At 50.0% G+C, this 15583-nt stretch overlaps 1 protein-coding gene across 1 annotated transcript in view; it reads left to right on the forward strand.

The window, feature by feature from the left end:
• LOC144369303 (uncharacterized) overlaps nt 1-10583 on the forward strand; it is a 46333-nt gene extending 35750 nt beyond the window's left edge. The window contains exons 6-14 of the mRNA XM_078028815.1: nt 123-310; nt 1789-1982; nt 2216-2421; nt 3113-3343; nt 4423-4537; nt 6824-6924; nt 7091-7207; nt 8178-8292; nt 10209-10583. Of these exons, the coding sequence (XP_077884941.1) occupies nt 123-310; nt 1789-1982; nt 2216-2421; nt 3113-3343; nt 4423-4537; nt 6824-6924; nt 7091-7207; nt 8178-8292; nt 10209-10414 (1473 nt within the window). The 3' untranslated portion in view covers nt 10415-10583. The remainder of the gene's footprint in view (nt 1-122; nt 311-1788; nt 1983-2215; nt 2422-3112; nt 3344-4422; nt 4538-6823; nt 6925-7090; nt 7208-8177; nt 8293-10208) is intronic.
• The last annotated feature ends 5000 nt before the right edge of the window (nt 10584-15583 follow it).

Below are 15583 nucleotides of genomic sequence, written 5' to 3' on the forward strand. Positions count from 1 at the left end.
TGTGTGTGTGTGTACTGATGGGAACTGTCCCATTGTGCTTTGACTCTAGTGTATTGGCACAAGTCATTTTTCTGTTTGTCACCATTTCCATTTTGAACCCACCATTCTTGGTCCCAACCCAGGGTGAAAATGATCAGAACACGGAGGAGCCCTTCAGGGTACAGAGCCTTGAACCTTACAGGCAGGACCAGCATAGGAATGAGCTCCTGCCTGTCATTTGTGGGAGGAACCTACATTTCAGCAGCAACATGGGGTTAATCTCCTGGGATTCCATCCCCACCCAGCAGGTGCTGGATCTCTTGTTCCCAAGGTAAGCACCAGACCACCAAGCCCAAGTGTGTAGCCCCCTCATGCCTGGGTCTTGGGGCTGCCATGTACCTCTCAGGGACCCAAGGGTTTGTGATACCTAATGAGATAGAGGACCACACTCATAGTGGAATGTCAGCCCCAAATGGGACAAGTCCTGGAGGTGCCTGCCACAGCCTTGCAAGGGGAGTGAACTTCCCCTCTCAGGCAGAGAAACCATCCTGAGTCCAGCTGATCCACAGAGGTCCGTGGTGAGTCCCCACACACTGGGCACCACAGCTCAATGGTGTGCACTGAGCTCATTCCCAGGTGGACTCAGCGAGGCCAGGTGGTCTTTCTGGTGTGATGTTGGCTTTGTGAAGAAAGTAGATTTGTGCCAGAGGAGTCTCAAAACTCAGGCCTTGGGAAAAGCACTTTTGGGTTAATAAAGACATGTTAGTTTCCATAGTGGGACAGACCGTCCTAGCTGGGACATAGCTGGACAGGGGCTTTGGACATGGCAGCTCCCACACCCAGAGATATGTGGGAATCAGCAGTTTGGGCTTATTCACTGATGAACACGGAGAAAGCACCCACTGTGTGAAGACACGTTTCCAGTCACGTTTCATAATTCAGTGAAAAATGGGGTGCAAATGACTACCATTGTGTCCCTTTTCATGGGGGTCAGCCTAAAACCGCAGGTGCCATGAGTACATATCCTACATGTGACTGCATCCCTGACTCCATGGGGCATAACTGCACGTTGTCCTCTTCAGTGACTATGGTGGACCCTGGACCAACTTCAACATGGAATGGGCTTGGGGTCAAGAGGGTGGGCTTCTGTTTCCAGAATAGGGACCTGCAAGGTGATTTGACTTTGGAAGGCTGAGGAAAGACTGCTCTCCCCAATTCAGTTTTCTGCGTGCAGTGTAAGGTAGGGGCTTCAACAGTAGGAGGGGTAAGGTGGGGAGTTGTAGGTAGTCATGGTCCTCTGGGAGAGCCCCTGGGACAATGGATCCCCCACACCACACCTCCCTGTCCTCCCCCAGGGCCACAGAGATGTGGTCTGCACTCATGGGAAAAGAGAGGTCCACCGCTACTCAGGGGGACTCAGTGAGAGCTCACAGAGAATGAGGTAGCATTGCAGCTTACGCCAGGGGAGGAGGTGTCTCTTGAGCCCTGAGAAGAGTGGGTAGGAGGACAGACACTCCTGGAAGGTGCATTCCAGGTTGGAGAGCACGTAGCCAAGAGGAAGAAGAGTGTCAGGCCTGCCCAGAGGAGGGAAGAGCTGGTCATACCATGGATCTAAGGCTCCTTCGTTGAAGGTTCTTTGCCTAGCGACCTGTCCTGTCCCTGCCTGTACAGCCACTGTGACTTGTCTGGGGTGCACTGGTGTGTTCAGAGCCAGGGACGGTTCAGGAGGGTAGGGTCAGAGGTTTTCTCTGGAGGCCATGGCGAAGGCAAGGCCAGGGTTTTGCTGACTCCACACCTGCCTCCCCACAGTGCCTCATCTTCTTTCCTGGGGACCTGGGTGAACTTCTTCACCGAGGATTCCCATCAGCCTCCAGGCTCTCTGAGTCTGCAGCAGCTGCTGCCGTATATGTATCTCTTCCTGGAGCACCAAGCACACCACCTCCTGGCCCCAATTGAAGGTGGCATATCAAGCCAGGCAGAGCCTGAGAGCCAGGCGGACTGTGGTGAGTACCTAAGGGTATATGAGGAAAGGTCCGACTGCTGTCACACTGCAGCGAGTCTGTATGCCTGGTGTTCGGCTGGAAATAATAAGCCTTTGTCCACTCAGGAAGTGACCCCAGTCTGCAAAGAGGTCCTGTGTGGGCTAAGGGCCTGAGTTCTTCCTGGCAGCAGGGGTATTGTCTGTCTGTGCGAAGGTCAGGGCAAGGCAGTCATGTTGGCATCTTTTCTCCTCTAGCTACAAGCTCAGTTCCTGTCACGGCTCCTAAGCCAACCCCAGAGCCAGAGCCTTCCCCCAGGGAAGGGGCAGAGCTGGAGTCCAGGACATCAGGGGTCTCCACTTGGTGCTCCCCATGGCCCCAGTACAACAGGCGGGTGAGAGGCAGATGCGTCATTCGCGTCTACCTGGAGAATGAAAACACAACACAGTATCAGAGCATCCTGGTGAGTCTTCCAGCAGGGGAGTCTCCTGGGAGCTCACACTGGGGAAGACCGAGTCCACAGCAAACACCTTAGACTAGGCCTGTCTTCTTGAACTGGAGCTTCTGGAAGGTCAGGAAGGAGAGCAGAGAGTGAGGAAGAGAGAGGCGGGAGAGCAGCAGCATGCCAGGACTGGGTGCGAGTGGGCCTGTGTGTTTTGGGGTGTGCAGGTCAGAAGTGCAGGAGTGAGTGCTGGGTTCAGAGGAAGTCAGAGAAATATCGAGGGTACAGTCTGTCCTCTACTGACCCTGGTATTGAGGAGGAGTATATTGAACTGTGGAGGTTGAAGCAGAGGAGTTGGCAGTCATTTTCTTGTGTGTGGGAGGGGATATGTTGCTGGTTGAAGGGAAGGGAGCCATTGTAAAGTGATTAGGGTGGGTAGGTGTGGGTCACAGAGAACTGGGGGCCTTGGAGGGGCCCATTAGTGTCCTAGTTTGCATGTATGTGAATAGAGATTCAGCGGCTCTCTCTGCAGAATCTTCCTGGGTGTGGAGTATCCATCACGAGACTCTGGTGACCACCTCCAGGGGAGCCATCCTCCAAGGGGACAAGAACCTCAGGTTCTGGATGGATGTTGTAGAACGCCCACAGAGCCAACTGGCAGGCTGGGTGGGGTGCAGGTGCTGGGCTTTGCTGATGTTGTCATCCCCCACAGTTCTTGGAGCCTTCTGTGGCAGTGGCATCCAGGATCCCAGCAGCTGTGAGCAGCAGCTCTGCGGTGGCTGCAGGACCATCGCCCCAGGCCACCCAAAGCAATGAGTGGGGCATGACAAAAGTCACCAGTAGCAGCTCCTCACTGCTTCACTCCAGCGAGCAGGTGGAAGACAGCCGCTTTGTTCACGTCCTCCTAGAGGGACAGAGCCTGAGGGAGACAAAGCGCATCCTGGTAAGCCTGACAGCAGGGCTGCCTCCTGGGTGTCCACACAGTGGAAGGCAGGAGACACAGCCAACCCCGGGGCTGTGGTGGGAAATTAAAAAGAGAGAGGTCGGTCTTAAGGGCTTGACCTGAGGAGGAAGAGCATCAGCATGCCCAGCTGCAGTGGTGACTGGGCCTGTGTACTGTGGGTTTTGCAGGCCAGAAGTGCAGACGGAAGTGCTGTGGACAGATGAAGTCAGAGATATGTCCAGGATGCAGGCTGCAATGCCTACAACTTGGTATTCTCAATGAGTGAGGTTGGAGCAGAGGAGGTGGCAGTGACTTGTCACGTGTGTAGGAGGGGATGTGTTCCTGGAGGCAGGGAAGAGAACCTCCTTAGCATGACTAGGTGTAGGAATTTGGGTTCAGGATCACCTGGGAGGTCATGCCAAAGCTTTGGAATGTCAGCCTTTGCATGTATGTGAACAGGGAGCTAAAGGGGTTCTTGGCAGAATTTCTATGGATGTGTAGTAGACACGCTAATGCTGCAGGTGTCCAGCTGCAGAGGAGACATGTTCAGTGACTGCTAGTGCTGAGTCAAGTACATCATTACAACCAGACCTGCACCGAGCTTCCAGAGGCCAGGGCCTCACAAAGCTATCATGAAGCACTCAAGTGCACACTCTTGTATCTGAGTCTGTTTTGTGTAGTGGCAGTCAGGACCAAAATTTTCAGTGCATCTGCCTCTTCCACCCACAAAGGCAGCCTGCATCCCAGAGCACACTTGGTGCACAGATCCCTGGCCCATTGCTGTCATCTCAGTGAGATGAGAGTGTGTCTGTGCATAGGCAGTTTGGTCCTTTGACCTGAGTGGAATGTGGCTCCCCAGGGGGAGGGGAGATGGCAGGTACAGGCAGATATTTGTACCAGGATTGTTCCAGTAGCACGTTGCAAGAAACCAGGGGGTATATGGAGGCCACACTCAGGTAGCAGGATAACAAGATTGTGCCCTTGTATATGTAGCTAAGATTTCTCCTGAATGACCACAGTCTTCTGGGTAGCTCCTCTAAAAGCCATTCTCTGATGACATTTGTCCCACCCTGATCCAGGTGACCTGTCAGGAGACGGTGACAAGCCTCATCCGAAGGGCCTTGGACCAAAATTTGTTGCAGCATGAGGATGTGGACAACTTTGAGCTGCTGAGAATGATTTCTGAGAATGAGAGTAAGTAGGACAATCAGACAGAGGGGAGACATGATCCACAGTGGGCTCAGGATAACTCACAGCCAAGAGAAAGTGGGCTTTGGCCCTAAAATAGCCAGAGTGTGGTGGTCCTGGTGCAGGAAACGAAGTGCAGTGATGGGCGTGTCCAATGTGGAGGTGTTCAATGAGGCCCCAGGGGGCTGCTGGACCTCCCTAAACGTGTTCTCCCCTGGACCTGGTCTGGCAATGCAAAGCTAATATCGATGAGGGCAAGGCAGAGAGAGGCTCAATCCATCATCAGTTTGGTTTATGGCTCATTGATAAGGATGCCTTCAAATGAAGAGAAGGAGAGCATGGGTCCTGATGGATCAGCATTGCTATGGAGCACAGGTCCCAATCCATGGCCAGGATATGAGAAGTCCTGCCTACTCAAGAATGTCAGGATTGCAGCAACTGGGAACAGGACTCAGTGAAGAGGAAGTCAAGGCCAGGGGACAGCCTGTTGGGTTCTTTTGGGAACAATTCCAAGTCCTCTGTGCCTGGGTGCCCATCTCCTGAAGATATCAGAATGGCCAGGTTATCATTCCTTCCAGCAACAAAGAAGGGCTCTGAAGAACGTAGGCCACAATGCTGAGCTGTCCACAATGCCAGTGCTCTTTCCTTTCTTGTGAGCCCGACACTCCTAGCCTCCACCATCCCAGCCTGTCCACAGTAGAACCCACCATTTGTCGTCAGGCACGTAAGTGAGTTTTCCCATTTTCACACACCGCCTCATTTGGGTTGGCTCTGTCTCACACATGAGGAAGACTGAGGTGCAAGGAGCTGGGCAAGGGGCAGTGTCTGCGAATCTCAGGGACTTGGGAGGCAGTGCAGGAGGATGGGGATTTCCAAACAGCCTCAGAAACTTAGGGAGACCCTGTACCCAAATAAAAAGGCCTGGGAATGGTCTCAGTGCTTAAGTGCCTCTGGTTTTATCCCTAGTAAAAAAAGAAGCCAGTCAAAAGGAATTACCAAACCGAGAATCTACAAAGGTGATTTCAGAAACAGACTTTCAACCCAAGCATCAGTTGAGAGCAGGCTCCAGACCAGGGGAGGTTTGTGTGTAACAGACGTCAAAAGGGAGGACTACGGGGGGCCTGGAACCCACTAGGTGTGATGGCATCTATGCCTTATGTCAGGAGGGTAGCAGTGATGCTGGCCCTCTCCTAGATTTTGGAAACCTTGTTTTCATTGGGGAAGCTTTATGGAGGTGGAATCTAGTTTAGCAATCCTGGTCCAGATGAGATGTTGACTACCACAGGTAGAAGCCTATCTAGAATACAGTGTCTGTTAGGAAGTCTTTCCTGAGTATAACAATGACAAAGAAAGGAAGTCACTTGTCTTTGGTCTTGGTTTCACTCCTGGTCATTGATTGAGAACTGATTTCATCTTGGACTACTGAACAGAGGCTGCATCTGGGCAGAAGAGTGTGATAGATTTGAACTCCTCAGGATGCCCCACCATTGCCAGAGAAAGAAGGAGAAGGAGGAGGAGGAGGAGAGACACTCCTGAGTGGGTAAAGGATCACACGATAAAGATCAGGAGGAAGAAGAACAAAAGGAAGGAGGTGAACAGAAGGAAGGGTGGAGGGAGATACACAAGAAGAAGAACAAGAAGGAATCATGTAAGAACAAGAAAAAGACCCAGAAAGAACTACAAGAAGATGCAGGACAGAAAGAAGAGCCAGAAGTAGAACAAGAACCAGAATACAAGTACCAAGAAGACAGCTCCTGATGAGAAACAAGGGGAAGGAGATCGAACCTAGTAGAGTTCTCCAGGGCACCACCCTGCTGAAGTCCTCCCATGTCCATGCCCAACACTCCTCTGATGGATACCACCTTTCCTCCGTGTATTCATCCATGAGTGGATTCATCCAGGGCAAGGGGATGAATTCGCCCACCATCCAACGCTTCCCTGAATGCCCATGTGTGAGCATGGCTGCCCTGGGGAGAAAGGCCTAAGCACAGGAGCCTTTGCCAATCCTGATGCAGAGCCTAGTAGTGTCCCTTTGGCAGATCCAACCTGCACTGAGAAGTTCTGGGCCCAAGGTGCTGTTTCCATTGCCAGGTGCTCTTTTGGTTTAGAATCCTGTACATCATCTTCTCCAGGGAAGAATCACTGAGGGAGTCTTTGGTGGCACTGTAGCTGGATAGGAGGGCTCTCAATTCTGGTGCAGGCTCGCCCTGGCGGAGACTCTCAGGGGTTGTGGGTGTTTTGTGGTATAATCCTTGAGTGCCACCTAACAATTCTCTCCACTTCGCTCTACAGAAATCAAGGTCCCTGACTACTCACTTATGTATCTGTCCATGAATCCACAAATAAAATATTATTTCATCGTGAGGAAACGCCTCGAGGTCAAGGGAAAGGAGGTAAACACCTACCTTATTCAAGCTGTACTTGTGCTGCCATTCCACTCCCACCTGGGGAAATAAGAAGCCTCAGCACCTGGACATATGTGCTAGAAGCTCACAGAGCCAACTGACAGGCTGGGGTGGCTTTCTGTTTCTGGGTTTGCTGATGTTCCATCCCCCACAGTTCTCAGAATCAACCTGCAAGTCCTCCAGGCCGCTTTCCCACAAGCAGGTGGGAGACACCTGCTTAATTCGTGTCCACTTAGAAACACAAAGTCCAAAGATGGCCAAGAAGGTCCTGGTAAGCCTGGGAGCAGGGGTGTCCCCTGGTGCTTACACCTGGGTGGGGAGCAGACACTGGTCCAATACCATGGACTACTCATGCCCTCTTGAATTTGGAGCTTCTGGATGATCAGGAGGATAGATGGGAATCAAGAAGGGAGAGGTCAGTGTGAAGGGCTGGAGCTGAGATGAGGGAGAGCAGCAGCTTGTCCACCGCCATGTCTGAGGGAGTCTGTGTGTCAGGTCAGCATGCAGTCCAGAAGGGCAGAGGCAGGTATGGGTGACAGATGAGAACAGGCCAGGACCTAGGTTGCAGGTTCCCCTGTATGGGATGTTGATGTCTATGGAGGAGGACAGCAGTGTGAGGTTCTGCATGTTCCTTGAACAAGGAGCTGAGAGGGTCTCTGCAGAGTCGATATGGATGTGGAGCAAGCACACTAAATGTCCAGGTAACCCAATGACCACCCTTGCTGGATGAAGTGCCCTCCTACACCCCAGCCAGCACTGAGCCTCTCGAGGCCAGGAGCTCTCGTGGCTATCTTGCATCACTCCTGTGTGTGGTCATGTTCCTGGGTCTGTTTTTGGCCCTGGCAATTCAGACCAAAGCCTGTAGGTTTTGTGCCTAGGCCATTCCCAATGCCGCCTGCATCCTTGGGCAGACCTGGGATCTTGGAGGCTATTATCCCATTCCTCACAACTTGTGGGATGAGATTGCATCTGTATGCAGGTAGTGGGGTCCTTTCACTTCGAGAGGAGTGCAGCTCCACAAAGAGCAATGGCAGGTCCAGGAAGTCCTATGTACAAGGATTGGGCTAGTAGCCTATGGGAAGAGCCCATGCGATGAGCAGGAGGCCAGCCTCAGGTAGTAGGGTCATGGATGTTGCCCTTGTATTTAGAGTGGAGGTGCCTCCAGAATGCCCCTGCCCACTGTCCTTGAGTAGTCACTTCAAGGCCCATTTCCTGAAGGCCTGTCTCCCATGCTGCTCCAGGTGACCTGCCACGATCGGGCTCCTGTCGTCATCCGCAGGGCCCTCGAGCTGCACTTGCTTACTCAGGAGAAACCGGAGGATTATGAGCTGGGCCAAATCATCTCTCACCGTCAGAGTAAGTGGGACAATCAGATGACAGAGAGCAAGGGTCAGGATGTGGATTCAGGTCAACTCTTAGCACCAAAGAGTAGTCTCTGACCCCCAAGAACACTCCAACAGGGTGTGTTGGGTTTGTGCACAAAGCCAACTGCACTTCTGCTGGTGGAAGGTCTCGAGGTCCAATGGTATACCCCAGTGGATATTGTGGCTCCCCACCAGGTGCCTCCCCTGGACATTAGCAGGCATCTAAAGCTGACATCAGTGAGGAGTGAGGAGGAAAGCCTCTTTCCAGGAGCAGTAGGGTTCTGTGGTCTGGGATAGGAGTGGTTTCAGAGGAACATGGGAATGCATGGGCTAAAGAGGGAACTGGCATTTTGTGGATTGAAGCAGTAGGATTGAAAGCTTCTGTGTGATCAGAAAACCACTGCCTGGGCAGAGCATTGCCAGGATTCTAGCAAGCAGTAACAGGATGAAATTGGGAAGAAAACACAGCCTGGGAGACAGCTTGAATCATCTGTCTTTGCATAAATTCCATGGTCTTCTGCACCTGAGTCCACTTGCCAAGGAGTGATCACAATAGCTATGTTATGATCCCTAACTAAAGTCAGATGAGGGCTTCCTGAGCACGTCAGCCACAGAGCTCATCTGATAATAATGCCAGCGCTTTTTCATTGGTTGGTTGGTTGTTTTTTGTGAGCCAAACACCACAGCAGCCATTATCCTAGCCTATGTATGCTGAAGACCACCATCCCTATGAGTTCTAGCATCAATTTTCTCCTATCTTAACCTACCGTTTGGTTAGTAGAGTCTATGGAAGAGGAAGTCTGTCTGGGGCCTTGGTAGCATTAGAAATTCATAGCAGAGATCCCCACATCTAACCCAGAAGGGATGGAGGATAGGCTCTAGGTTAGAGGAGGGCGACAGGAAACAGGTGTTCAGAGGAAGGAGAAGCGGCTGTTGTATTCCCCCACTTGGGGTCATGGCACCACTGGGCCATACACCATGTTGGAGGGAAGCATTCCCTTTGCTGGTCTTTGGAACCATTGTTCTCAGTAGGGCAGCATTTGGAATGTGGCCTCCATTCTCTGAGGCTGGTCCACATGGAGGTGGGCTCCACCAACACAGAAGCATGGCTCTAATGTGGTATCCGTGCTGGGTAGCCTGTCCTCACTGTGGCCATACTTGAGGAAAATAACTCAGAGGAGGAATCCTAGGCCTTTTCTCTGGGTTTCATAGCTTTCTCTTTGGTTGTGCACTGAGGCTGTCCATAAAGCTCTAGTGTGTGGCAGTGGAGAGCTCCTCAGCCCTTGCCACAAAGGCATAGAGTGGGAGAGAGGGAACAAGGCTGGCAGAGAGGGAGAAAGAGAAAGATGGAGAGGAGAAGGAGGACCTCTACTTGGAGAATGAGGATTCAGTGGAGCCAAGAGGAACAAGGTATTGTTGCCCAGGGTGCAACCCTGTTTAGGTCTTCCTCCACCCATGCTCAACCTTTCTTCCAGTCCCTCCCACCTCCCAGTAGTGTATTCATCTTGAATGAGAATTTCATGTTGACATCAGAGCACTCACCATCCAATGCTTCACTCCAAACCCACCCATGAAGATGGCTCATGTGGGGACTGAATCTTCGGCACAGGAGCCTTTTGTGGGAGATTTCAGATGTAAATCCAGTGGTGTGCTTTGGCAGATGCAAGAGGACCTGGGATGTTCTGGAGTCCAAAGCCTTTGGTAGGAACAGACATTAGGTCTGTGGAAGTGCTCTGCCTAGTTCTTCCTCAGGGAGGACTGTGGAGGCTGTCTTGTTGGTATTGGTGCTGAATTGGAGAGCTCTCAGGTGTGTGGCTCTGGCCTTTTCTGGCACAGGCTCTCAGATGTTGGGGTGTCCTAGGGAGCACCTCCTGAGCCACCTTATTTTGTACACCCCTCTCTCCCCAGAGCTGAGGATTCCAGCGCAGGCCAACGTATTTTATGCAAAGAACCCTCACACAGAATCCAACTTTGTGCTGAGGAAAAGGAGCCTCTCCCAAAAGAATGATGATTGGATCCAGCCTCAACCTCCCCCTCGTTCTACAAAGAAGGCTGCAGCCCTCCTGAGGATGCTTGCAAAACCATTCTGCTGCTGTGTGCCTGGGCGGGGCTGAGGCAGCCCAGGTATATTTACATTGATTACTATTTGCTTCAAAGTTTGAATCTATAGTTTGCGATTGTCCTTGACCTTGTTTAGTAACACCGTTGTTACTCTATCCTGTATTTGTTGTTTCCTTTAATATATTATTATTATTTTAAAATATATATGTTTTTGTTACCTGATCTACTGTGATGATTTGAGTATACTCAATGTAGCAGTGATTCCTAAAGGACACATCCAAACCAACAGGAAGGAATGTTTCCTTGTATCAGGAAGAAGTTTGGTTTTTAGGAGTTTGGCAGATGGCATTATCTGAGTCAGTTTTCCAATGGAGGCAATGAAGTATCGGCTATCATGGTACAAACACAAACAAAGACACACAAACACACACTAGAGCACACACACACACAAACACACACTAGAGCACACACACACTAGAACACACACACACACACACACACACACACACTAGAACACACACACTGACTGAGCGATAGATACACAGATGGAGTTGGTCTCTTCTGAAATACTTTGGAGACATGGTTCTGATTTCTCCCATTTTGGAGTATTTTCTGTTGCATAAGGTGTCTTACAAATGAATCCCATGTCTGAAGAAGACATGCATGTGTACTTCACATGCCACTTTCCACATAACCAGAAGGTCATGTCCTGGAATATTTTTCATGGAGCTGTGTTTTGACTGTGAACCATCCCTTGAGGTCAGCTGTGGAATTTTCCACTGGTAGCATCACAATGGGGATCCACTCTTTGGATTTGGGGATATTTCTGATTTTTTTGATTCAGATTGGAAAGATATATATGATTTTTGATCAAATTGTGCATTTGATGATAATGAATGCCATGCATCTAGGAATCTGTAGACTCTAGACAATGAATGAATGTCTACTGTTTCATGGACTATTCTGCAAAGTCCTGTAGCATTTGAGCTTGTGTGAGGGCTTCATAGGGCTTGCAAAAAGTCCAGGTCAGATGGTCCTGCATGAGGCTGAGCTCCTAGTGGTCTCCTCCACAGCATAAATGCCAAGGAGAAATCCACTTCCACACAGAAGATGGGAAGCTACCTTATGAAGGTGATCGTAGGTGTGGGACCCTCTTGCTAGGACCCTTTTTCTATTGGGCCAGAACTGTGCTCTGGATGTGCTTGCTGAGAAGAGCTTGGAATTTCCTGACTGAAGCAGTTCATGCAAGCTGCTTCCACTTGCAGGAACAAAGCGTGTTCTCGTTGAGCACTTTGGGCTGTCCCTGGTTGAACTAGAGTGTGTCAGAAGCACTTGTAATGATTGGCATTCACGGTTTCACATTGAAGCCTCTGTGCCATCTGTCAACCACTGATGGCTGCAAGTGGGCCCTGCCTTTCAATGAGTTTTCTGAAAAAGTAGGAGTTTTGAAGAACTGATCTTCTCAGCATTCCCCTTGCCTCCCCAAGTTGGGTGATGTCAATTATACAGGCTTCCTTGGGAGCACACATTTTATATTGGGCTGGAATTGGACTCTGGATGCGATTGCTAAAAATAGCTGGGGAATGGGAGAATGGAAGCTGTTTGCTGCAAGCAGTTTCAATTTGCTTTGTTGATTAACTTTGTTGTAAGTGAGCACATGCTATTTATTTTCTGTGTGACCTAGAAGATATCAAAACTGCTTCTTACAGGTGACAGGCATGCTTTCACATTGAAGCCTCTGTGCCACTGATCAAAAACAGTTCACCCATGTGGGCACCTGCACTTCAAGTGAATGTTGTAAACAAGTGTGACAAATGGATGTCAGTGAGACTTTGGAGAACTGATCTTCTCAGCTGGTCCTCTTTTTCCCTGCAAGTAGGTGATGCTAGATTCAAGAGAACTCTTTCTGGCACCCTTCATGTTTCATGCCTGAACTGTGCTCTGAAAGTTCTTGAGGAGAACAGCTTAGAAGTGCAGAAGTGAAGCTGTTTGTTGAAGCAGCTTCAAGTGGCACAAGCTAACTTGTTCTCAGTGAGCACATGAGGATTTCCCCTGGTTGAAGCAGTGTGAATGAGAATGGCTTCTCAGAGCTGGTAGGCATGTTTGCATTTGGCAAACTTTGCCATCTGTCACCCAGAGTTCCTTGCATGAAACCTGCATTTTCAGTGTTTTCAGAAAGGTCTGATGAGTGGGTTTCCATGGAATTTTGTGGAATTGATCTTTTCAGGCAGTCCTCATTGCCTTCTAAAATTGGTGATCCTGGTGCAAGGGCTCTCTTGTCAGCCAACATTGTATTTTGGGCCTGACCTCGGCTCTGAATGTACTTGCTGTACTTCCCATCTTTCCTCTCTCTGGTCCATTCCTCAGATCCCATCCTCCTTTCAATAGGGCCTCATCCAGGAAGCCTGCCCATGTGCCTCCCACTTGATTTAAACTTCTCCAGTGCACTTGTTGTCAAAGCAGGGACTCCGAGGAGAGAGGGGCTCTCCATTCTGCACACTGAAATTTCTCAGCAGGGAGGACTCCTCCATGCTTGGATGGCAGGGCTGTGATCACCTGGAAGGTGGAAATAGGAGGCTTCCAGGGGCTGGTGGTGTGCCTAGCCAGGATGCTGGTCACTGCAGTGCTTTTAATCTATGGGCCTCAAGGAATCTTATGCTGCAGATTTGTGTACTTCTGCATCTGTATGCACACAGTTCTTCATGTGGGGGAAAAAGCAATGTTCTCAAAGTTTGCTTTATATTATACTCAACTGGTAATTTACAAACTCCAGTGTCCCATCTTAGCCCAGAGCCATTCCATCAGCCCAGGGGCAGTGGGTGGTCCAGCGGTCAGTACTATGCACAGCTCCCAGGTGGCTCCAGTGTGCAGCTGAATTTGAGAGCCAATGTACCATAGGATTTTCCCTTGAGGTTAGGATTCATTGACTTCCTCTTATGTCATTTCACTGGTTCAGGATATTCCTTGTCTCATGAACTATTCTGTGAAATCTTCAAGTTAGCCATCTCTGGTCATTTCTTCCCTTTGATGGCACCTGGTTCAACAGCTTGTTGTTGGGTGGGGTCGGTCATGGGCAGTCCTGGGTCACAGAGAGGGACAGGAAGACCATAATGTGGAATGGTGGTGTAGAGAGTAAGGGTGGGGCCAGAGCCCACACTGTGGTTAGGGTAGGGAAGGGATCTGAAGAGACTACCTTGAAAGCGAGCTCTGGCTGCAGTTAACCAGGAATCAGGGCCTGGAAATGGAAGCCATGACAGGGCTTCTGACTAGAAAGGACACATCCTTCTGGGCTGAGTTGGAGGTCCATCCAGGCAGAAGAAAAGAGAGAGGATGCAGGAGAGGTGGATGGTCTAGATCACAGAGCAGCTCCATCATCATATCATAGAGAGTGAATTTGTTTCTTCCAGTTGTTGGTAAATGCTAATTCATTCACGTGTTACATTCACATCCACCTCGTCCATTGGAAAGGCCGCTCAACCACCACAGGCAGTGGTATCTTGGTGGATGTGTGCATTCTAAAAGGAGGTGAGGTTGGCGCCAATAGAGTGTGTGGGCACTCAGGCATTGGCAAGCTTGCTTTGGAGAGTGAATCCTCTAAATGTTATTGGCCTGCTTTTGAGAGCTCCTGTGGTTTGGCTAGATTTAGAATTCTTCCACACAATTAATCCTGATGTACATTTAGAGAGCATTTTCGCTGAGTAGAAGGTTGGGGGTGTGGAGCCCTGAGCATTAACATCTATCATGTTTCTCACCTGGAGTTGGCTACCTACAACTGGTGACAGTGTTTTGCTACTGCTGAGCAATACTGAACAAGTCTCTGGGCCAGTAATCCATTGCTGAACTACATCACCAACAAAAAGACACTGAGTGACGGTGAGGACCAGAAGAGCCCGGGAACCACCTGACAGCAGCCCTGAAGTCCTGAGCTCTGGCACATCATATGCCAACTCAACTGGGTATCAACCTCTTCCTGGGCTCATTAGAACTGTGTGCTTCAACTTTCAGAAACAAATGCAGAATGACAGAATCTTCTCTGAGGACAATTTTCTAAGTCTTGTTTGCAGCACGTCTTCTAAGTCTTATTTGCAGCATGTCTTCACTGGAATGAGTAGTCATTTGGCATTCTGTTGTACTTAAAATTTCATGAGATTCTACCCTACTTGATAGGTTCTGTGAAAGTGACTCAGCCTGAATGCATTTTACATGCCAGAATATGGCTTGTCTTTTCTCCTAAACCTATCAGGGCAGTCAGAGCAGACAAGGAGTACTATAAATTCAGGCATAAAATGGCCAGATAGACTGGGATCACTGTATATCTTTCTAGAACCTTCTTTCATGCTCTGGCTTCCCTGAGGTAAAGTGTGGAGACTCTGTGATCCAGATTTGTTAGCAAGTAGTTTTCTTGGGAGGTTATGCTAGAAAACTCCAGGTGGGAACAGGAAGTGATTAGGAACTGGAAGACAGGGTGTACCAGGCAGTTGTTGTCACTAAGTGACTAAGCACAGTCCTGATAAGGAGTGCTGGGGGTCCATGTAGATCATGCTACTAATAGAAGCCCTCCTACAGGGTGAGAGAGCTGGGGGTTCTCCACCCACTCCTGCCAGCCATGACGGGAAGCTGCTGCTAGCCTTCACTGTAGGCAAATGGGCCATGGTGCTGGGGGCTGGAGGTCAGCTGGGGTGTGAAGAAATGGCATAGTGCTGGACAATGTCATCCAGCTTTGAATCCCCAGACTGGGATCTTTAGCAGGGCAAGGTCAGAGACTGTGCTCAGTGCAGCGTCTACTTCTCAGCATAGTGCCAGGCACACAGCAGAACTTCATCAATACCCGTGGAATGCGCTGGCTCGCCCCAGCCCTTCTCTAGGCCTCGCAGCTGGGCTCTCTCTGCTGGTCCTGTCTGTTCTAGTATATTCAGCTCTTGCTTCTTCGTATTTCACTTTCCTGAATTGTGTCCTCTTTCTCCACACTCCTGTGGTCACTCTTTCTCCACACTCCTGTGGTCCCTCTTTCTCCACACTCCTGTGGTCCCAAATAGCTGTGTGGCGGGGCTGTGGCAGAGAGATCTCATTACTACCAGAGATGGAGTTTTTAAACCAAATAAGACACGTGCTCTGCTACTAAGGATGACCTTCAGCATAAGGTGAGGTAGAAGGTTTGAAATTAGGATTGTCCTCCCAATCTTAAGGCATGTAATTCCTGTGTGCAGACCAGGAAGTGCCCT

The sequence above is a fragment of the Ictidomys tridecemlineatus genome, chromosome 12 (assembly GCF_052094955.1).
Source record: "Ictidomys tridecemlineatus isolate mIctTri1 chromosome 12, mIctTri1.hap1, whole genome shotgun sequence".
Lineage (NCBI taxonomy): Eukaryota > Metazoa > Chordata > Mammalia > Rodentia > Sciuridae > Ictidomys > Ictidomys tridecemlineatus.